General features: G+C 48.5%; 1 protein-coding gene across 1 annotated transcript in view; it reads right to left on the bottom strand.

Moving 5' to 3' along the window:
- LOC112071031 (zinc finger homeobox protein 3-like) overlaps positions 1–22,968 on the bottom strand; it is a 181,444-nt gene that overhangs the window by 76,685 nt on the left and 81,791 nt on the right. The window contains 6 exon segments of the mRNA XM_070439215.1: positions 8,802–8,956; positions 8,959–9,103; positions 9,240–9,274; positions 12,806–12,832; positions 13,128–13,716; positions 13,989–16,478. Coding sequence (XP_070295316.1) covers positions 8,802–8,956; positions 8,959–9,103; positions 9,240–9,274; positions 12,806–12,832; positions 13,128–13,716; positions 13,989–16,442 — 3,405 coding nt within the window. The 5' untranslated portion in view covers positions 16,443–16,478.

Raw genomic sequence — 22,968 nt, 5'->3', positions numbered from 1 at the left:
AACATACCTCCTGAAACTCTTACTAACTCCCCCTCTAGTATATACACTGACAACACCAAACATACCTCCTAAACTCTACTAACTCCCCCTCTAGTATACACTGACAACACCAAACATACCTCCTGAAACTCTACTAACTCCCCTCTAGTATAACACTGACAACACCAAACATACCTCCTAAACTCTACTAACTCCCCCCTCTAGTATACACTGACAACACCAAACATACCTCCTGAAACTCTACTAACTCCCATCTCAGTATACACTGACAACACCAAACATACCTCCTTGAAACTCTACTAACTCCCCCTCTAGTATACACTGACCAACACCAAACATACCTCCTGAAATCTACTAACTCCCCCTCTAGTATACACTGACAACACCAAACATACCTCCTGAAACTCTACTAACTCCCCATCTAGTACACACTACAACCAAACATACCTGAAACTCTACTAACTCCCCTTAGTATACACTGACAACACCAAACATACCTCCTGAAACTCTACTAACTCCCCCTTTGTTATACACTGACAACACCAAACATACCTTCTAAACTCTACTAACTCCCCCTCTAGTATACACTGACAACACCAAACATACCTCCTAAAACTCTACTAACTCCCCTCTAGTATACACTGACAACACCAAACATACTCCTGAAACTCTACTAACTCCCCTCTAGTATACACTGACACACCAAACATACCTCCTGAAACTCTACTAACTCCCCCTCTAGTATTACACTGACAAACACCAAACATACCTCCTGAAAACTCTACTAACTCCCCTCTAGTATACACTGACAACACCAAACATACCTCTTGAAACTCTACTAACTCCCCTCTAGTATACACTGCAACACCAAACATACTCCTGAAACTCTACTAACTCCCCTCTAGTATACACTGAAACACCAAACATACCTCCTGAAACTCTACTAACTCCCCATCTAGTATACACTGACAACACCAAACACACCCTCTGAAACTCTACTAACTCCCCCTCTAGTTATAACACTGACAACACCAAACATACCTCTGAAACTCTACTAACTCCCCCTCTAGTATACACTGACACACCAAACATACCTCCTAAAACTCTACTAACTCCCCTCTAGTATACACTGACAACACCAAACATACCTCCTAAAACTCTTACTAACTCCCCCTCTAGATTACACTGACAACACCAAACATACCTCCTGAAACTCTACTAACTCCCCCTCTAGTATACACTGACAACACCAAACATACCTCCTGAAACTCTACTAACTCCCCCTCTAGTATACACTGACAACACCAAACATACCTCCTGAAACTCTACTAACTCCCCCTCTAGTATACACTGAGCACTGAGCTGCTCTAGTCCTCCTCTCCCTGAGTCCTCCCTAACCCTCCCTTCAGCCGCCAATCTGCCTTTTCTGCGATCAGGAACAGATAATAGGATCAAAGGCTTCCTTGCACACCGGCAGGAGTGTGCTCAGTTGCTCTTGTCCGGCTGCCCAAGAAAAAAACTAAAGTCAAAACAAACAACCATTAACAACATAACCAAGGAACTCCAACTCCCGACTGAACCAGAACATAACATCCACTCCTTCCCCTCTGGCCCTCCCTCTGTGGGCCTGCAGAGATATGACGCAGTGCTGGACACGTCCCTATCTCTAACCAGACACACAGTGAGCAGGGAGGGAGTACAGGCCAGGGCCCATTTAGCCATTCTATTAGTCAATTTTGGTAAACAGCTTTGAGAAAAAGGCTCAAATAAAACTGGGCTACCCTGCTTGGCGGCCCTCTCTCCCTCCCTCTCTCCTCTGTGCTGCCCTCGAAACACCCACGGAGGGGCAGATGCACTCCAATCAGCAGCAGCATGTGCAGCTGGGCCACGGGTCAGCGCCTGGCCTTCTCCGAGGTGGGAGCTGGAGGACTTGTGAAATTCCAACACACTGCCAAACACTGAGTCCTGAACCCTCCCTCTCTGCTCTGACACCCCTCACAGCCTGACTGACAGCCACTACAGCCAATCATAGACTGATCCTCTGAACTCTATTCCTCAGAGAGAACCTGTGGTCCCACCCACCCTCTGGAGTGATTGGGTCCTGTTTAGGCAATGCAGCTCAGAGGTCACCACCCTGCAGGCAGGCTATAGACAGAGGGAGGTGGGAAGGGGAAGGGGTTCTGGATCATTGCTGTGTTATGGAGGGAGTGTAAGGAGCCCCACACACAATTTAAACACTCCTCAGCTTTACATTACGCCGGCTACCACCCACTTGTACTGAGCTACACAATATCATATGACCTGCACTATGTACTAACGAATGTGATCTGTACAGCGCGTGTAGCTATTCCCCCTAGCCTCTGTAAAGGTGATTGCTGTAAAGGGGAGTGTGTGTGGTGGTGTTGTGTGTTGTGTGTGTGTGTGTTGTGTGTGTGTGTGTTGTGTTGGTGTGTGTGTGGTGTGTGTGTGTGTGTGTGTGTGTGTGTGTGTGTGTATGGGGAATGGGCTGTCTCCCAGGATGTGCAGCGAGCGCTTTATTAGAGCGGTAGTACCAGTAAATCCGAGCTCTTCCTGGAACCGCTGCAACCTTTCCCACTGAGCACTATTACTGAACAATCACAGGCCAGCCATGATAATTAGCAGAGTATCTCTGTCTAAACGAGCCTCTCTCCGTCTCCCTCTCCCTCTCTCTGTCTGTCTGTCTGTCTCCCCCCTCCCCTCGTCTAACTGCTGTCTGGTGGTGGTGGTGAGTGTCTGTCTGTCTCCTGATGGGGCTGAGGTTGGGCTGATCYGCTGGCAGATGAAAGGGCCATGACGGATCGGATCCCAACAGCGATTAAATGCTCCCCRGTGACTTTAACTCCAAATTACTCTCTCCACTTTTATTTGATAATAAAAAACAATCCTTTCTGGAGTGAAACCATTACTTATTCGTTACGATGATGATGGTTTCCCCTCTCCTCTGATGGCCAGGAGGATTTGGAATCAATCCTGATAATTATGATCATTAATGGGCAGGTCAGTGTGCAGTCTGGGGCAGAGGAGCAGAGTGCTTGTGCTGAGTAGGATCCTCACTGAAACACCTTAATGCATTTCCYTGTAGCAGCTAATCCCTTCATTTACATTACACACACTTTGCTCCTATTATGCTTTTCAGACATGTTCTTTCCTAACCGCTCAGTTARCCAGTTGGATCGCACTGGAGGGGAAAATAAGGAYAGGAGAGGCGTCCAAGATACAGATGCTTTGCGCTGGTTAGTGGGCCGGGCTTGGGTCCCAGTCAGCACCGCGTTAGTCTTAGCAGCTAAGACTTGAGAACATGTGATCTGCTCTGAAGGCCTGTTTTCAGGTGTAAGGGAGGCAGTCACCGTGCACAGTCTGTGTGTGTGTGCGTGTGCGTGTGTGTGCGTGCGTGTGCGTGCGTGTGTGCGTGCGTGTGTGCGTGTCTATGGGAGAGTTTGAACAGTTGTGTGTGTGTCTATGGGAGAGTTTGAACAGTTGTGTGTGTATCTATGGGAGAGTTTGTACAGTTGTGTGTGTATCTATGGGAGAGTTTGAACAGTTGTGTGTTTAATAGAGCGGGGCCAGGACAGAGGGAGGGGTGTCGGGGCTGTCTTGGTTAAAGATTCCCCATGTGATAGTGACGGCACTTTCTTCCTCTCTTTCCGCGGCCAAGCGGCATCTGGAGTGGATTTTGTGCGAGCAGACNTCTTGGTTAAAGATTCCCCATGTGATAGTGACGGCACTTTCTTCCTCTCTTTCCGCGGCCAAGCGGCATCTGGAGTGGATTTTGTGCGAGCAGACACCGAGGAACATGATTACATTCAGCTAACTGCGCTCTAAACTGATTATGCATGTGCCAAGCTAATGGACTACATTTGCAAGYGGAAAAATAACATCCAATCAATCTCAATTACCGCAGATCGCACCGGCCCCCGAGACAAGGAAGGTAGCCAGCTAGCCCTCCATGCTCCTCCCCTTTCCCCAAACTCCWGCCTGGAAGCAGAGGCCTGGCCGGCCCAGGCTCCACCCATCCTGTGTGGGCAGAAGCAGAGTGAGGCAGAGRACAGCAGCTCAGGCCTGGGACTGGGAGGGAGCTGGCCGGCTKCCAGCCTCCTCTCCCCTCCACTCTTACGCGTCCTACAGACAAGCACCTGAGGCCTYCTGGGAACGTTTAATAAACCTGTGTGAGTCTCTGTCAAATATGTTTGGAGGGATGTATTACTACTGCTATCGTAAGGTAACTGTGAATAACTGTAAATCAGGAGTAGAAGTTGGATTTCTCCAGGCCAGAGTGTCTCCAGGGAGAGTGGGGGAGCTGAAGCTTCCAATAAAAGAGAGCTTAACTTTAGGGTGACCTGCATATTGTAGTGTAGGGCCATCTGCTTGCGCTTATGGGTGACCATCATGACATCACTACCGCCACTACAAAGCCGACAGTGAGTGGGGAGACGTGAAGGGAAGGTGAAAGTTCAGAGGGGTGTGTCAGGGGTGTGTCAACTGCAGCCAAAGTGAGGCTCCAGATTGAGTGTCTCCAAACCCAGCACAAGGGAGTCAGGAAGAGGCTGCAGCATCACCCCCACTGCGTGGTGGTCCATGCGGTGAAGATGCCTCGCTCAAGTTTTCCGTGGGCTTTCGGAACATTCCAATACGTGGGGTGGTGGGGGGGATATTTTTAGAAAGCCCTAATATGGGCCACATACCACAGACTCTCAAATTATCCCATCCAGCTTAGCCCTCAGTTTAAACCTTCCTTTTTAATTKCAGTAATTACAGGCTCCAATTTATACGGAGCCGTGGACACAAAGGGCCTGTTTAATGCAAACCAGTTTTGATTTGGGTGAAGTGTCCCAAGGATCTCCCACATCTTACAGCCTGTTTATGCTGACTTGATGATTTATTTTCTCCCCAAAAAGGTTTAAAAAATGCTGCTATTCGCATCACATTTCTTTTGGGAGGAATACATTATTTTTCTTTTTTTCCTTTCTTCATCCTTGCATAATCTGCCAGGCTGAGTCGAAGGCTGAGGCTGTGGCTGAGCTCAAGGGCCTGCTGTGCTGTGGGGTTCTGCCTGCCTGGCTGGTTGTCATTCACTCTACTCTACAAGGACTGGAAATCCAACACGTCACAAAGGTTATGACATTGTCAAGTGGGGCGCCAACCCGTGCTACAGTGAGCTAAGCCTCAGAACCATTTACTTATCATCCACTAATCACATTTCTGGGTCGTAAAATGCAGTAATAATTCTTGTCAAGTTGTGAACATATTTTTTCGCCACTACACATGTCTGGAGTGATGGGAGCTGCCTGTTTAGTGAGGGCCAGCAGGGCTCTGTGTTCCGGGGGTGAGAGCTCAGGTCATTCCTGGGCAGATACTTCCCTTTCTCTGGAGATCAATTGGCTTTAAGAAGTATGGAGCCATCTTAAGAGGCTTAAGTGGTGAAAAAACGATCATGCTAGATTGTGTTGTACAGTGGCTTGCGAAAGTATTCACCCCTTGGCACTTGCCTATTTTGTTGCTTTTCAACCTGGAATAAAAATATTTTGGGGGGGTTTGTATCATTTGATTTACACAACATGCCTACCACTTAGAAGATGCAAAATATTTTTTTACTGTGAAACAAACAAGAAATAAGACAAAAAAACTGAAACCTAGAGCGTGCATAACTATTCACCCCCCCAAAGTCAATACTTTGTAGAGCCACCTTTTGCAGAAATTACAGCTGTAAGTCTCTTGGGGTATGTCTCTATAAGCTTGGCACATCTAGCCATTGGGATTTTTGCCCATTCTTCAAGGCAAAACTGCTCCAGCTCCTTCAAGTTGGATGGGTTCCGCTGGTGTACAACAATCTTTAAGTCATACCACAGATCTCAATTGGATTGAGGTCTGGGCTTTGACTAGGCCATTCCAAGACATTTAAATGTTTCCCCTTAAACCACTCGATGTTGCTTTAGCAGTATGCTTAGGGTCATTGTCCTGCTGGAAGGTGAACCTCCGTCCAGTCTCAAATCTCTGGAAGCCAAACAGGTTTCCCTCAAGAATTTCCCTGTATTTAGCGCCATCCATCATTCTTCAATTCTGACCAGTTCCCAGTTCCTGCTGATGAAAAACATCCCCACAGTGAAGCATTGTGGTGGCAGCATCAAGCTGTGGGGATGGTGTTCTCGGGTGATGAGAGAGGTGTTGGGTTTGCGCCAGACATAGCATTTTTGTTGATGGCCAAAAAACTAAATTTTAGTCTCATCTGACCAGAGAACCTTCTTTCATATGTTTGGGGGAGTCTCCCACATGCCTTTGGCGACAACCAAATGTGTTTGCTTCTTTTTCTTTAAGTAATGGCTTTTTTCTGGCCACTCTTCCATAAAGCCCAGCTCTGTGGAGTGTACGGCTTAAAGTGGTCTATGGACAGATACTCCAATCTCCGCTGTGGAGCTTTGCAGCTCCTTCAGGGTTATCTTTGGTCTCTTTGTTGCCTCTGATTAATGCCCTCCTTGCTTGGTCTGTGAGTTTTGGTGGGTGGCCCTCTCTTGGCAGTGTTGTGTGCCATATTCTTTCAATTTTTTAATAATGCATTTAAATGTGCTCCATGGATGTTCAAAGTTTTGCATATTTTTTTTATAACCCGACCCTGAACTGTAGTTTCAACAACTTTGTCCCTGACCTGTTTGGAAGCTCCTTGGTCTTCATGGTGCTGCTTGCTTGGTGGTGCCTCTTGTTTAGTGGTGTTGCAGACCTGGTGCCTTTCAGAACAGGTGTTATATATACTGAGATCGTGTGACAGATTCATGTGGACACTATAGATTGCACACAGGTGGACTTTATTTAACTAATTATGTGACTTCTGAAGGTAACTGGTTGCACCAGATCTTATTTAGGGGCTTCATAGCAAAGGAGGTGAATACATATGCATGCACCACTTTTCAGTTTTTTCTTTTTGAAATGTTTTAAACAAGGTTTTTTTTTTTTCACTTCACCAATTTGGACTATATTGTGTATGTCCATTACATGAAATCCAAATAAAAAGCTATTTAAATTACAGGTTGTAATGCAACAAAATAGGACAAACCCCAAGGGGGATGAATACTTTTGCAAGGCACTGTACATATTTAATCCTCCCCAGTCGTATTACCATATACAGTATGTCAACTTTCTACAGTAAAGAAAAGTTAGGGGAAGGAAAAAAACTGTCTGTTCTTTTCACCATTTTGGCACATGATAAGTGGAAGGCAGACAGACAGACAATGTAATATAAACTCTTCACTCTCCTTTCAGACAAAACATTATTTTCCACCTTAGGTGTGAGTGCAGGATGTCAGGGCCCATCTACTTCGGTCAAGTGTGAGACAGTGCCACTGGCATGTGGGCAGAGTGCCTCGTCTGTCTCAGTGGCACAAAGAACACCCAGCGTTACCCCAGCCCTGCCCAGTGAGGATGAACCCAGCCTGGGGCACTAGGAGGCCACTCTCAGCCTCTCTGCCTCCACAGGCCAGGCCCAGCGTGTCCTACAGATTGTGTTACATATTTTAATCAGTGTGGTATTTGTAAATATCCTGTCTACGTGTCTGGGCATGAGTGGTGGAGACACCGCTCCAGTCCTGCTCCACTATAACCTTGCTCTCTGTCTCTCTCCAGGCCCAGAGGCTGCTGGGACGGCGGCCGGGGCCCTACCCTACCCTGACCGAGAGTCAACACGGCCTGCTCCCTCCGGCCCTCCTAATGGTCGACCTGGGAGCAGAGCCTCACACCTCCCCTAAGTGTTGAAAAAACATTTGTCTCAGTTACTGTAGGATCTCTCACTACAAAGGCCTTGCAGACAGGAAACCTGCAATAAAAACATCAGCGGATCCCAGGAACCATTCATAAAGCAGGGGGCTTCCAGAAGGCCAGAGAGACAGGCGATTGGAGAGGGTTCTCATGGTGTATTTCACCCTAGCTTTTTAATGTGATTAAAACACAATATTGTCTCCCCTTTTTCACCCTCCTATATCACCTATTTGCCAAGAGCAGTTATAGTGCAAAAAAGACAGAAAATAAGAGTTAAGCTCAATATAAAACCAATAGAATATATGTTGTTTTGCCCATTTACTTTCCAATAGCCTAACACTTGAGAAAGAGTTGGAGTCTTTGTGTAAATAAAGGCACAGTGTGTTTGGGACAGAGCAGTGTGATGAGCTACAAGTTGTGTGGGTGTGTGAATGTGTGGGTGAATGGTATGTGTTTGTTTACGTCTTAGTGGTGTGTGGTGATTGTGTTAGCCGTCTATGTAGCCATGCCAGGTTGGGTTAAACACAGAGTAGCCCTAGCCTTGCGCAGACACACAGGATAGGTGCCTAAGTGGAATCAGGCCTGTTAGATTTAGGCCATTTGTTCAGAGAGTGTTCATCCATTGGCTATTATGGAATGATTAGAGGAGAAGGTGAAGCTCCAAGTCCAGCGAAAATCAATACGGCTGTCGAGAACGATTCTGCCTTTCCCGCCCAGAGGAGTATTAACACCAAACCTCTGTCTCCTCACACTTCTTCATCCCTCTCCTAGTGATTTCACCCCTTATCCTCTTTCACCGGATCCACGCCATGTTCTATCCCCCACTCCTCTCTATGGGCCCTGTGAACAGAAGGGTAGAACAACAGGGCCATCATTCATGACTGGTGGAAGCGGCTAGCAGCGGAGCAGAATCAGGGATCTGCAGTGGAGTACGTGGAGGAATGTAACGTTAGGAAGGAAGAAGAGAGAGGGGAGAACGGTGGAAGGGGAAACGGTAGGGTGAAAGGAGGGATGAGAGGTGAAGATGAGGCACGTACCTTGTACAGCTTGAGGCTGGCCTCGTGGCGGGAGTTGATGGTATGCATGCGTAGCTTCTCAGTGTTAGTGTAGTAGTCGCAGGCGTTGCACTTCAGGTGCACCGGGTTGCCGATGGCCACGCACTTCAAGCGCCACTCGTTGCCCTTGCCCCCTCCTTGAGGTGGGCCACCAGCTGGTACTTCTGCACATGCTTGTCGGTCTTGCAGTGCAGCTGGAAGTTGGCCTTCAGCTGTGTGGTGTAACGGCACAGCTTGCACTGGTGCGAGTCGCCACCACGGCGCGCCACTCCTCCTCGGGCAGGCTGCGCTCAGCACCCATGTGCATGCCCAGCACATCCAGGTGGGGGAGCGCGACACGGCACACTGGAACAGCTGAGGGAGGGGTCACTGGTCTGCGACAAGCTCTCAGGGTCATCAACTCCTCAGACACCAACTGACCACAACCCAGCCGCACGTCCATGGGTTCTCCCCACCTACTGAGCACCAGGGACGGAAAAGAGAGAAAAAGGGAGAGGAGGGAAGAGAGAGAGAGAATGTGTGTGTGTGAGAGAGAGGAGAGAGAGAGAGAGAGAGAGAGAGAGAGAGAGTGATATGTATGAAGAGAGAGAGAGAGAGAGAGAGAGAGAGAGAGAGAGAGAGAGAGAGAGAGAGAGAGAGAGAGAGAGAGAAAGTGCTTAGTTGGTTACACGCACACGGTCAGTTGGTTATTTTCAAATTTCACAAGCTTTGAATTCTAAGTACAGCTTTCAGGGATTATTCCTATCTTGCCATCACTCTATTTCACTTTGTGTTACATGTACTTTTCTGGACATCAGGAGCTATTTAGAGTTTCTTAGAGGGGATGGAGGCATGGGGTTTTCCAAAGGGGCTCTCAGTTCTTTGAGCCTCCCTCAGCATGGAAAATGTCCTTGGAAAAGTGAAAGGTGTACGGTTCAACTTTCAACAAAGAGCCATGTTTGTCTCTGCAMTCYAAGTGGATTTYCTCTCTAGTTCCAATACCCCTCTGAGGATAATGTGCATGTGTGTATTTATGTYCCTAATTTGATTAAATCAAGATTATCCTTCCTTTGAGCCYAGAGAAAGAAAGTCTGGACTTTTTCGCAGGGTGCAGAAACGTTGCAKRGCCAGAGTAAGGATTTACACGTAGTCCTGTTTGGACTGGTGCACTTTCACGGCCCGGCACTAAATCAACTCCAGAGGCCGTGAGCTCCGCAGAAAAAMAAAGTTATTCTATCATTACAAGAGAACTAAAGAGTTCCCAAGCATACATTACTGTAAATCAAATCCAGTYCCCTTGTTCACAGAATAATAATACAAAAAATCCACTTTTCTCTTTGGATTCTCCTGCCTCTTTCGACTCRGCATAGCTGCTAAATCGATACAGACACCTACCAGATTAATCCTACTCGGTAACTGAGCGAAGGGGGGGGAGTAAAAAAACACCGCACACATCCAGATCCAACAACAGAAACAACCATATCTACAGTCTGAAGAGGAGGAGGGAAAAAACGAAAAGGCGGTAAAAATGAGGTAAGAGTGGCTGGGGAGTTTTTTTCTCGCTGATCTTTAATCTATCACTGCCCAGACTGAGCGCACTGGCTGACCCCGCCTGGCTTTACACTAAATTAATTCCAGCAGCCTCTTTTTATTTATTGCTGCAGTATGCAGCCTGCTCTCGGACTTTTCTCCATTACCTGAGTTTTTATAGCCGGGAGAAGGAGACCTCTGTGAAGCCCTCTGAAATCACTCACAGATCCACCTCTCCAGCCAGGCCCCCCCTTCTCTCTTTCTCTCTCTCAGTCCCCTCACTAGTTACTACCCCTATCTCTTCGTCTCCTCTCCTCATCTTTATTCTCTCATTCCTGTGCGGCTCTCACACTCTTTTCCACTGTAGACTCCATGCTCCGACACAGACACAGTGATTACCTCTGCCTTCACGGCTGTGTGAGAATAGGTTCAGTCTGCGGTCCCTACATGTGTTTTAGATGTAAGCAGGCCTCTGTTAAATATAACCTAGAATATTTTGACTGAYACGTTGTCAGTCCGTATCAATGTTTAGGGAAAGGGAGGCAGGACGCTGTGGAAATATTTTCACTTTCAAAWAACATTAAAAGGCTTGAGATAAACACACATCATTGGGAAATCTTGGAAACTCTATTCTTTGACATAAGCAGAGTCCAAGTCCAGGCTGTAAATATATTAACGTGTCTCTACAGGGCTTGGTGGAACTTCCAAAAGATTAGTGGTGGACCAGCTTTGCTAGATTTTCAGAGAGTTCTACCTAGATGCTGCAGCATTCAGGCAGTATATTGGACAACAAAGTAGAGCACACAATAGCTAAGGCCCCCCCCCCCTCCCACTCTATGTATCTGCAGCAGCTCAGTCCTGGGGATAAGGATTACCAAGAGGGTGAGATCATGTGAGGTCAGGATTTGTCATCTCCCTCTCTGTCTAACAATGTCCTCAAAAGTCAGAAATACACAGTGGAAAAGAGGACTAAAGGGAGGGAGGTACAGACGGATACTATCTGTCCTTGAGCTGCACAGACAGAGTTATGACGGCGCAGAGTTGTGCGTGTGTGATGGAGTGTATCGGTGTGTACAGTCAATCAGAATGTGTGTGGCTCGGGATGACACTGTGGTCGTTTTAGGGCTGAGAGTAATGCCTCGTCATTGCCTCCCTGTAACATGCTTATTAAACGTTCCCTCACAGGAAAATGAACCAGATGGCAAGAGAGGGGATAAAAAATTAGTCACAGCAATCKATTCTTGTTCGTGTCTTTGAACCGGCGACAGTTGGAGACAAGTCTGTACAAACTGTGGGGTTGTAACTGGCACGCCAAACACTCAGCTATGCCGCTGAATTACCCATACTGGGCCCTCTACTCCTCCCTTCTTTGACCAAGATAAAATTTATAGCTGCAATTACAACGTTGGGGGYAAAAAGAGAGCTCCAGTGGCGGAGTTCAGTGGCAGTTTGGAAATAATGACATGAAAACGCTGATGTTCAGAGGAGCGGAGGCCTGGAGGACATGGGCAAACAAGAGGAAGGCTCACTGAGCTGCTCTRTCTCTCTCTATCTCTCCCTCCCTCTCTCACACTGCATATTGTGAGGAAAACAAGGTATCACAGGGGGACTTTCCCAGGCAGTGTGACCCAGATAGAGTGACATAGACTGGAAATGTAAACTAAACTCCTAGGTTTGTAATGAAGTGAAGTGAAGTGTGGATGTGTGAGTTTGGGGGGCATATTTGAGGCTATATAGGAGCTTTCAGAGAAGTTCTACCTACACCGCTTAATAACTGATGGAGACAAAAAAGCTCTCATAACTCTAATGGCTTGGGTCGTTTTTTAACCAGGGTCCGCTTTCTCTAAAATCAACACAAAAAGTCCCTAACTGAAGCTCCACCAATAGCTTCACTAGCCTTATAGGTCCACTCTTCTCAGCCGAGCCGGAGTGAAACACTATCCTAATACCAAGGCCACAGTCTGGAGTGTATCCTCTCTTTTACTGGGAAGATATCGATTCAGCTCCAACTAGACAGAACATGGCATGGAAGTCATGGTGCCTGGCACATTGGTGAAAGAGAAACTGTCATATGGTAACAACTAACAAGTCGTCTTTTACACTAAGACAGAAAGGGATTGTTGTGAGTTAGGTCCACCCTCTAGAAATATTGTGTTTTATACATTGCCGTTGTTTCACCTCCCCCCTTTTATCTTTATCTCTCAATGGGGCGCTTTGCTTGGAAAGAGGGTGAATGATGTTAAGTTCAGTAGGGCAGGTGTACCTTCGGGCAACAGAAACAGAAAGAAAAAGAGAGCTGCCAACATGAAAGATAGGATTGTGTATATACAGTGTGTGTGAGAGTGAGGGAGGGAGGGCTAATGTGTTCCCTGGTTAACCCTTTGCCTGCATGTTGGTTCAGAGAAAAGGCTGCTCTGCTGTTTCTCATGGGGATAACTAAACTATAAATCATTGAATGTAAATATAAAATTACTTACCATTCATGCATTCATTTACTGGCCACCCTACACACATTCAGTAAATAAATMAACACAATTAGCCTATGTCTAAATGGGTTAAAAAGTGAAGCATTTAAAAAAAAATCAAAGCTGAATCTTCCATTTAGTCACATACAGTTTATAACTGTGTGTTTCATGTTTAAAAATAAACAGCTGGCAGCAGTGAGAGCGATCCCACCCCTTGTGAACTCGTACTGAACTGCAGTCTGCCTTCTKTGTGGTGACCTGAGGCAGTACTGAGGSAAGAGCCAGAATGMCTCCCACTGTTCCACTGTTGCAGAGGCAGACTGAGGGAGCTCACCTAGTTGGGGGGCCAAGGCGGCCATGTTYGGGTCCAGGTGGAAGCCTCCCAGCAGGAACTGGGCCTCAGCTCCAGCCGGGTCCATCTTGAGGCCTGGGGGCAGGCTCATGTTCTGGGTCAGGTAGTACTGGTAGAGCTCYGCCTCGGAGGGAGAGGGCATGGCCCCCAGGCCCAGCCGACCATGCTGCATCTGGGTCACATTCTGCTGCAGCAGCATCATGTTGTGCATGTGCTTCTCGCTGGTCATGTGGATGCGCAGGTTCCGCGCCACGTTGGTCTCGTAGTCGCARACCTCYCAGCGCCACGTGGGCTTGCTTTTTGGCTTGGTGGGCGAGGGGGAACCGCAMGGCCCCGCCATGTGGGCGGAGGACTGGGTYGGGTGGTGGTGGTGGGGCGGGTGGTGSGTGCTGGCCTGGGTCACAGAYGGCACGGTCACCACTCCGACCCCTCCAGGGTGCTGGCCAAACACCTGCTGCTCGGCGGAGGGGATGGAGCCTCCYTTCTGCAGGGTCTGCATGTTGTTRAGATGCTTGTCCGACTGCATGTGGATGCTCAGGTTGCCCTTAGTGGTGGTRGAGTAGTTACACACCTAGAAAATAGAGAGKYGARGTTCATTTTTGCTCATGTTGTAAAGTGGAAATCTTTGTTGCCTCTAYCTTATWGTCCATGAAATATAAATCATATCATGACATGTTGATTGATATGTCATATCAGTCAACATGTCAACATATCAACATATTTCACATTGTGCTAAAGTTCTATTCAAAGTCCTACCACCTGTCAGTATACTAGTCATTAGGCTGAGGTCAGTACTTCAACTGACTAGGTTGGATCTTCAACTGACTAGGTTGAAGTACTGACCTCGCAGCGGAAGGGCTTGTATCCGCAGGTGTAGCTCTCTCCTCGGGCCAGACGCGGGTGGCTCTGGCCACTGCTGCAGTACACACAGGAGCCACCGGAGTCTGGGTGCTTCTCCTTCATGTGGGCCTCCAGGGTCTGCTGGTACTTGTAATGCCAGTTGCARTTGGGACACTTGAGTGTCTTGCARGAGTTGCGCGAGTGCATCATGGTCATGTGTCCGCCCAGGGACCGCGAGGAGCCCAGGACGGTGTCGCATTTGGGGCATTCCACRCCACTTCCTCCAGGCCCGTGGTTCTGAGGGCACTCACCGCCACCGCCCATTTCACAGGACCCCCCTGGGTGGGGGTGTGGGTGAGAGTGGGWGTGGGCTGAGGGGTGGAGGTGGTGGTGGTGATGGTGRAGGTGGTGATGGTGCAGAAGGGCMCCGCTGTCCTCCTCTCCCTCTGCRGGGCAATCATTTGGTTCAGGAGCTGTGGCACTATCTCGATTGGCACTTTCGTCGGCGGAGGCGTTGGAGGCCAGAGGTGAGGAGGTGCCCGCMGCGACGTCCTCGCTCCCTCTGTTGGCTGCAGCCGCCATCGCCATGGGGACAGTGGGCCCCTGGCAGTTAAAGCTCAGAGGGAGCTCCGAGGTCCTCCCCKCACCGTCTGCCGCCGAGCCCTCTTCCCTGACAGAGGAAGAAGAAGTGGAAGCTGGGGCTTTGCTGTTGAGSYTGGGGCTGGCTGCAGATGGGCAGGCAGTAGGCTGGAGAGCGCTACTAGGRATTAATAAAGGAGATTTGGAAATGCTTTGGTTTGAGACAGCCGGTTTCCCCACTTCTCCGCCACCACTGCTACTGTTACCAACACAGGCCAGCGGAGTTCCTTCTTCCTCCACCTCGTCTTCCTCTTCCTCTAATAACAGTTCCTCCTCTTCTTCCGAGCCCCCCTCCTGGCTAGCCAAGCGTGCCTTGCCTTCTCGCCCCTCCTTGTCCCCGTGCTCCCGCCTGCGGATCCCCTCTTTCCCAGCAGGCCCRTCTGTTCTCCCTCCCTGCTTGGGCAGGGCGTTGGAGTCTTTGGCAGGGCCTGGGGTTGAGGTAAGAGCAGGTGCTTTYGGGTTGCCCAGCCCCCCCAGAGAGAGGAGGGAGCCTTGCTGCTGCTGGAGGCCAGAGGAGTCAGAGTCTTTGTTCAGGAGGGCCTCGCAGCCCCCACTGCTGCTCCCTGCCTCCAGGTGGACCCCACTGAACGTGCCGTAGAAGCTCTGGCCAGAGTTCATGGGGACCATGGTGGGGGGCACCGGCACAGGAGAGCTCTTGTTTTTTGGTTCCAGGAAGCTAATGAGGGGCTCTTTGTCCTTCCCGATGCCCTGGATGATGGCAGARGCCTTATTGTCCCCCAGCAGCCGCCTCTCGTCCTCACACAGGGTCATGCGGTGGTCGTGGACGGCATGAGTGGCGAAAGACCGCGGGTAYCCGAAGGACAGTTTGCAGAGAAAACACATGAGGATGGGCTTTCCCTTGCCATAGAGGGCCAGCCCATCAAATTTGGAGAAATCCACGTTGTTGGGAACATCTTTGGATACGCAGGACTTCTTGGCAGACCCGTCGCTGTTCAGGTAATCCTTGTTGCTTTTGTGCCGCACATCGAAGACGCGGAAACTGTGCAGGACAGGACTGAGGCCTGCCAGGGTMGAGGTATTGGGGAAACCTTGGTCTGAGGAACCYAACCACTTCCCGAACGACGAGGCTATGTGGAACGTGTTGATGATCTGAGGGTACACKGAGGATGAGGTCCCAGCAGGTTCCCCCGGCTTCCCCGCCACYGGGAGAGAGTTTGTGGGGAGCAGGCCGGGCACRGCWCCCCCTCCGCTTTGGATCAGCTGGCTGAGACTCTCAACAATGTAGGCTGAGCCGTCCGGCTGGTAGACTATCTCTCCAGCCAGGTTCTCCACATCACTGCTCTCCTCTRCTTCCTCCTCCTCTCCTTCCTCACTCCCGCTCTCCGCCYCACCCCTTRGTRGMTTYGGCTGCTGGCGTAGCAGCGTYGGCATGCCCCCTCCTCCAGGAGCTATGGGTACTCCGGGGAAGGGCTGCAGACTTGGGAAACAGCTGTCGATCTCCATCTCATCCAAGTCCTCCAATTCTTCTTCTTCCTCTCCGCAGCTCACTCCCTCCTGCTCCTCGTTGAGCTCCTCTCTTCTGGGGTGCAGCTGGCCTGAGGCGYAGCTGTCGCTGTGGGCCAGGGGTGGGGTCCGGGTGGGATGCTGCTGCTGCTGTGGCTCTCTCACAGAGGGGTAGGGTGCAGAGAGAGACAGGGGCTCCAGGGAAGAGGGCTGGCTGCTGGGAGGGACCTGCGAGTTAGAGTGATCGTTCCAGGTCTGCAGAGGGTAATGCTGCTGCTGCTGTTGCTGGGAGGTGGTGGAGGAGCCGAGCCCATCGTCTGTCCCAGAAACCACGGGAGACTCACAGCTGTCCATGCTGATGCCTACATGAGGTGTTCATCGCATCCAGGCCTGAAGACACAGAGAGAGAAGAGAGAGAGAGAGAGATTGGTAAGAGACTCTAATGGTAATGAATATATGAAAGGACCATGGTTATCAACAAGGACACATATGCACTCTCTCTTCCTAAGCTTGTATAAACTCCTTTCATAAACATAACCCATAGCATTGTTCTCATCCTAAGTACTTCCATATTTTCCCCTCCCCTAATGCTCTCATCATGTAAAGGGGGATAAAAAGCACCTTCATCAAAGGAACATCTATCTATAGAACCCAGGRGAGAAGAACACATTTAATGTATAGTGCATCGGGTGAGAGCCAAAAGTGTGAGATCTAATTAGGTAAATGACAGAGTGCTCATTATGCTAGATTAGGTACTTAAACACAATACCTGAGACGAGCACTAATAAGTCGTCCCACGATTCATCTTCCTGCCATWTCAGGAAGTTACCATCTTTTATCTTCACCTTCCAAACAACACCCCTAATCTTACATTCTCCAAATCCTACATCCGTTTTTAATTAACTTCCAGTCAGAAAGAGGGAGAAACAGGCCTAACTTAATGGATAAAATAGATTCACTGTGCGATAATTAGACACAGAGAAACCACCCATCAGGACATGATACATTTACATAACTAGAGAAYAAGTGAAGGGTACTGCTGATAACTTCACAGCCATTTTACAGCCCTCTCCCTTCCTACTGAAATAAGAGAAATCATGCATAGAAAAACACATCACCCACTCCTCTCTCGTTGAGTGCACACAACGCAGTATGCAACGCAGGTAATTACTTGTATCCTCGCATACACACTCTCTCAAAGAGGAGGAGAGGAAAAAAGGCAATGTTTTCAGTAAAGCCCAAAATACACCAGCTGGGTTGGGTCTGAAATGCAGCTGTGTTTAGATCTGGCATCCACCTCCTCGGTCAGCCTGGTTTCAAACACTCCAGKCATCCTCTGCCTCTGAAAGAATAAATGTGAGCTGTGCTTTCAGGAGCTGGCCATGCCCTGAGCACCAGTGGCCCAGCAATACACAGGCCGCAATTTAGAGTGGCGAGGAGATAAAATGATAGCGCGAGATACTGCTGAGCTAATAATTGTATTAAAGGGATGCAGGCAGCATTGATTAAAGGGGGGCGACCGGGCTGAAACCAATAACTCTGGCCTGCCCTTTAACCCAGCCAGTACTGAATATTACATGAGCAAAGTTTCCCGGCACRATGCTCAGCCCAGCCGCCATGTCCCAGGTGATTAGCACATTCGCTGCCGCCACTTGATTTATTTACTTATTTACTTAGGGATGCAAATTCTAGCTGTGATCAGACAGTGTGTCTCTACCCCCACCCCCTACCATATTAACTAGAGAGGGCTGGCCCACACTGGAGAGATTGATCATGTCTGCCTCGCTCTTCATTAATGTCTGATAGAAAATACCCCCCACTCCATATGCACTTATGCTACTCAAACAACGGGCCGAGTCTTTTAGCATGCACTTTTAGCATGCACATTTTGACTGGATTTGCTAATTATGACTGACTGGAGGAGTGAATTCTAATCAGGTGTAATTAATGCACATAATTGGTTTGATAAGAAACCCCATATTGTATGTTTAACTGCATTATCTGAGCGTAATGAAGSCAAGGCYGGTGTAGTAGTTGCAGGATCTTCCACTGAAAACAGTGAAGGTAGGCAACCATTTGGTGTCAGCCCATGTCCACCTGCTTTCATTGTTTGTACTCCACACAGACAGAGCCACACTGATGACCTCTCTGTTGCTTTGCATTCAGAATGAAAGATAATAGGCTTATTAAGAGGATTACTTGATCCAGACAGACATGATTTGTAGCTGGCTGCCATATTGAGAGAGGGGATAGTAACCAGGTCAGTCTGCATTTACTATCTGCTCCATTAATAAGAGAACGAACACTAGGCGCTCTGCAGACATTTCAACCAAATGGACTGAGGTAAACAAAACCACAGCGAATGATTTTCTTTAAAAAAAAATCCATGCCTTGTCTAACAGACAAATAAAATAACAAATGTATTCATTAAACAAAGGACACCTGGATCATATTTTGCAGCTAACRACAAAAAAAGGAACAAACTTTCCAGTGGGTGATTTGTCTAATGAGAAGCAGTAGCAATGAGATGAGCACCCATCCTGTCTGAACATGGATCTCCTTCACACCTTTTCCTGTAATCTGTTGTTCCATCAGCCCCTCCTCCAGATTCCACTGCCTGTCCTGACCATGCCCCGAACACTGTGCCCACATCACTGCCTGCTACATGGGGCYCKTAGCTAGSCCACAGAGGGGRGGGGTGGAAAAACACACAYCACACCAGCCTAAACTACTYCTTTACATCCCTCATTCACTACATTTCTCCAGTRCTTTGTCCAATATCCCTCTATGGCTCRCYGAGTRTAAACAGCYGTGCTAGCATGTAGCTACMGTATAACTGTATGTGTGTGCACTATGCATCTATTAGCATCACGCCCTTGTAATGTGTCTAAAGCAATTAGAGTGGGAGAGGAGAGGAGGATGACCCCTGGCCAGTGATGGAGGCTGAGCCGTGGCCTYAGCCAGCTCAGCGTGTCCACTGCTTACTAGAAAACAGGATTGCTCTTTAAAATCAAGATGGTCTAATTCAATAACCTGTYGTGGTTACTGATGTGCAATGGGATTGTCTGGAGTCGGAGAGTCGCAGATGGGRCGGCTGATACAAAGCTATCTCCCTGTTTGTCTTCAGGAGGTCTGCTCGCTAAGCGACACCTGTTTAGAGCAGGAAAAMCTTGAATCTTTCAAAGGCACTAAATGAGGGAGATGGACAGACGGACAGGAGCACTGGAAGGGCGAAGAGGGAAGTATGGGGCAAAGTGTCTCTGTGCTGTAATAACCACACATTAAAACGATGAATCATGCCAGTAAAGGTATTACTTCGTGCAGTACAGTATGTTAACATTAATGCCCAAGGTTAGGTACTGTACTATGCAAATGACTTGTACTTTTCCTTTGCATATTGGTATCTGAGCTGCTGCTAAAGGAAAACAACAGGATTCCTGCCATGGCCTGTGCTTTCCAACCCTGACCTTGTCCCCCCCGCCCCCCTCTCACTCACTCTCTCTGTCTCTCTCCCTCCCTCACCGGGCCCACTGGGCTGAGAGACAAACAATAAGCAGCCAAAACAAGCCTCAACTCACAATAAGAGATAATCAGAGGGAAGAAAAGCATGGATTCCTGGACTCTGGGAGAAAGGGAGGGAGGTTGCATGCCCATACACACTACACAGGGCCTGGCCATAGGGGGCAGTCCTCCCACCCATCCTTACACCTCTTCTACAGAAGTCAAATGCCAGACCCTCTTTTCTCCTGTCTCTGACTTAGAGGCATAAAACGCATTATGTTCTCCTCCCCCACCTTAACAGAGCAGATAAGGTTGAGCCTATTGAAAGGGCCCAGGTCCTAATGAACCCTGTCAGAGAGTGGGTCTGGTTGTCATTTTGCAGGGATGGAAAATGAGATAAGTTTTTATTTATGGGCRCTTTCATTATGTGGGATTTACCGGCCAAGCCAGGGAGGAATTAAAGGCTAAGGATCCATCTGATTATAAGCATGCACAATCACCTGCCTGGGGGCCAGGCCTCCAGAGGACCAMGGAGAACCAGGGTCTCCTGGGGAATTAACTCTGGCCCAGCCCCAGCTGAGAACACCCCCACCGGGCTTGGACCTGAACCCCACCTTACCCCCCTCCATTTACACCTAGACCACAGCCTTTCTAGCTGAGGGGAGACCTTTAAAAATAGAAATAGCTCCCCCTTCATTCACCCCATGAACCCCCCAAAAAGCCACTACACCCCCCCCCCCATCTCCCATTGTCCTTTAGAAGGGCTGTCTGTGTTCGAGTCTGAGCCATCTCACAGAGCCTCGGCCTGGCCAGCCACCGCAGGGTATGGGTGCTTATTGGAAAATCAATGGTGTAAATGCTAAGCAAGTTACAGGAAAATGTGGGAAGGAAGGCTTCTTATTGATAAATCAGGGAGGGCCTTTGATGTTGCACAGGGGACGTGCTTATCGATGGGGGAACCATTGTAGTCCTCAGGCAGAATGAACAGGGGATCTTCTCCAAGGCTTGCCCCAGTTAATCAACAATGTATGTATGCATACATCTCACTTTTTACCTTAAGTACATGTTAATGCCCAACATAAGGCCCCTGTATTACCCTTATCRCTAAGCCTTAGATGGTGGGATCTTCCTAAGGGACTGCATTGAGGCACAGGCTGCTTCTCTCCTTCTCGCCGCCTCGGCCTTACACCGGCTGTCCCTGTCACCCCCAGACCAATTTTCTCRACTATATACAGTACTAACATCTAGGCCAATTCGTTTTTTACACAATTAACAAAATATGTTACAGTGCTAATTAAGTATGAWTCCTAACACAGTACATCAAAGTGTTTCAAATCAGGCCAGTGTTTGTCTTTTCTCTGTGTACTGTAAACTTCCTCCCTCTCCTCCTCCCTCTCCTCCTCCTCTCTGTGAGTGTATAACACAAGACAAGGATGCTCCAGTGCTGCTCCTACTTCAGGAGGCAAAAACCTCAGGTCGATGGCACTCAGTCTGTAAACAGGGCTTCCCGTAAAATCAATGATCTTCAGTTGGAGCTATCAGTCTGTGGAACAGAAATAGCCGTGTCTGTGTCAAGACCGAGGCTGGGGCTCTGGAGAGAGGAGAGAGGGGAGTAATATGGTGGTGAGGAGGGAGGGGGGGCAGTGTAGTGTGCTGGGAGTACTGTACATCAAGGCTGATAGCAGGGCTATCTGAAGCATGCATCTGTCATGCCACAACCACTACACCTTCAGGTCCCAGGCTCTGAGGAGAGGATGTGGGCCAAACTACAATTCCCAGCATGATCACTGCAGTTACAAAACATTTCCTGCCAAATTCTGGAATGAGATAAGATTGGGCAAAAATGGCCCTGCTGACTACTATATGGCACAGTAAACACCCTGGAGGTGTACTGGTGTATGCAGCCATTCTGTATCACAGCATTAATGCCTGTTACCATTCAGCTCTTACACTGCTTTTCTTTTGGCCAGAAAAGTATGAACAAATTGATTTTGTAGTATCAATTGCCTCCTTTTTTTCATGGCTTGAAATAGAACCTTGAAAATGCTGTTATCGTTTACGCAACATCATCAGATTCTCTGAATCCACTCCGTGTTGCACAACAGAGGGAACTGATTTGAACAAAGTGGCAGGGCTGTGATATAGCTTCTGACAGTCTGAACAACCGCACCAATCAGAGAGCAGGTAGGTTCAAAGCCTTCCAGAACGGATTGGAACGTGGCGGCAGAGTGTCTCCTCACTTTTGGAGGGTGCGATGGAAACAGTGTGGTGTGTAATTAGAAAGTAGTTCATTAGCTGTGGGTTAATTACTCAGTAGTGGAGAAAGAGCTGGTGGGGTGGCAAAGCGAAGGGAAGCAGCGAACACACAGCAGGAAGCTCCCAGTCTCCCGCCAATTAGCAGGCAGCATGGGGGGGCCGTTGAGCTGTGGCAGACTGGGAGTACAAATGAGAGAAACCTCACATCATCTCACTCACACCACAGAGAGGGAGAGGGGGAGCAGACTGAATACYTTCAGATTAAAAATGCATACTGTTAGACATTGGTTTTRCTCACTGTGTTGTTTTTGTTAAGCGATRCGTTTGCACAAAAGCCACTCMTCTGTTTTAACATTGTATGCAATCACAGTCATRTTTAKRTGATCTGTGACCTTGGACTCCAGATTKCGGAGGAGCATGCGAGTTTCTGCAAAGTGTCAGGTAAAAKATMWAACAGAGAAGACACTGTTTTAATAACTACAAAAATAASTTKTTGTTYCAGCAYCCGCGAGCTATCTTTCCTTTTTAACAAACCATAYTGGAWGTRGGCGCTGTGTTATTTCCATGCGKTGTCCCCAGTGGTTCGTTTAGATAAAGCTTTGTGTTCAGTAAATGCATAAATTATCTCTGGGAAATATATTGATGTATAATCAGAGATGGGCGTTCATGCTCACACCGCAAAAACCTACGTTGGCCCCCAGGCAACCTGGTGCCGGCACAGCATGCGCCACAACACAGCAGGGGGGTCCTGAGTTAGCAGGAGCATGTGTGTGTGTGTGTGTGTGTGTGTGTGTGTGTGTGTGTGTGTGTAGGCCCTCCTTTACCTGCTAACAGGCTCACAAACACCAGGCTGATCAGTTAATTACACGTCCAGCCTCTCTGCCCGAGTTCAGACAGACAAGCAGGCTAAGTTGACTGATTAGTGATGGTCTTGTATAAAAAGTACTCCTATTCCCAACCTCCCATCACTTCTTCACCTGGGTCCAGATCATTTCTTGGCTCTTGGTCCAACAGTCATAGCGAGAAGCGCAGTTAAAACGCTAGATCAATAGATCACATTTTGTTGTAGTCCCCCCCCCCCCCCCACACACACTCACATTTTTCCTGCAGGCCCTGCAGCTTT

Source organism: Salvelinus sp. IW2-2015, unplaced genomic scaffold (genome assembly GCF_002910315.2).
Source record: "Salvelinus sp. IW2-2015 unplaced genomic scaffold, ASM291031v2 Un_scaffold1498, whole genome shotgun sequence".
NCBI classification, from domain to species: domain Eukaryota; kingdom Metazoa; phylum Chordata; class Actinopteri; order Salmoniformes; family Salmonidae; genus Salvelinus; species Salvelinus sp. IW2-2015.
Note: the sequence above shows the minus strand (reverse complement) of the source record. Positions and strands in the feature narration are given on the sequence as shown.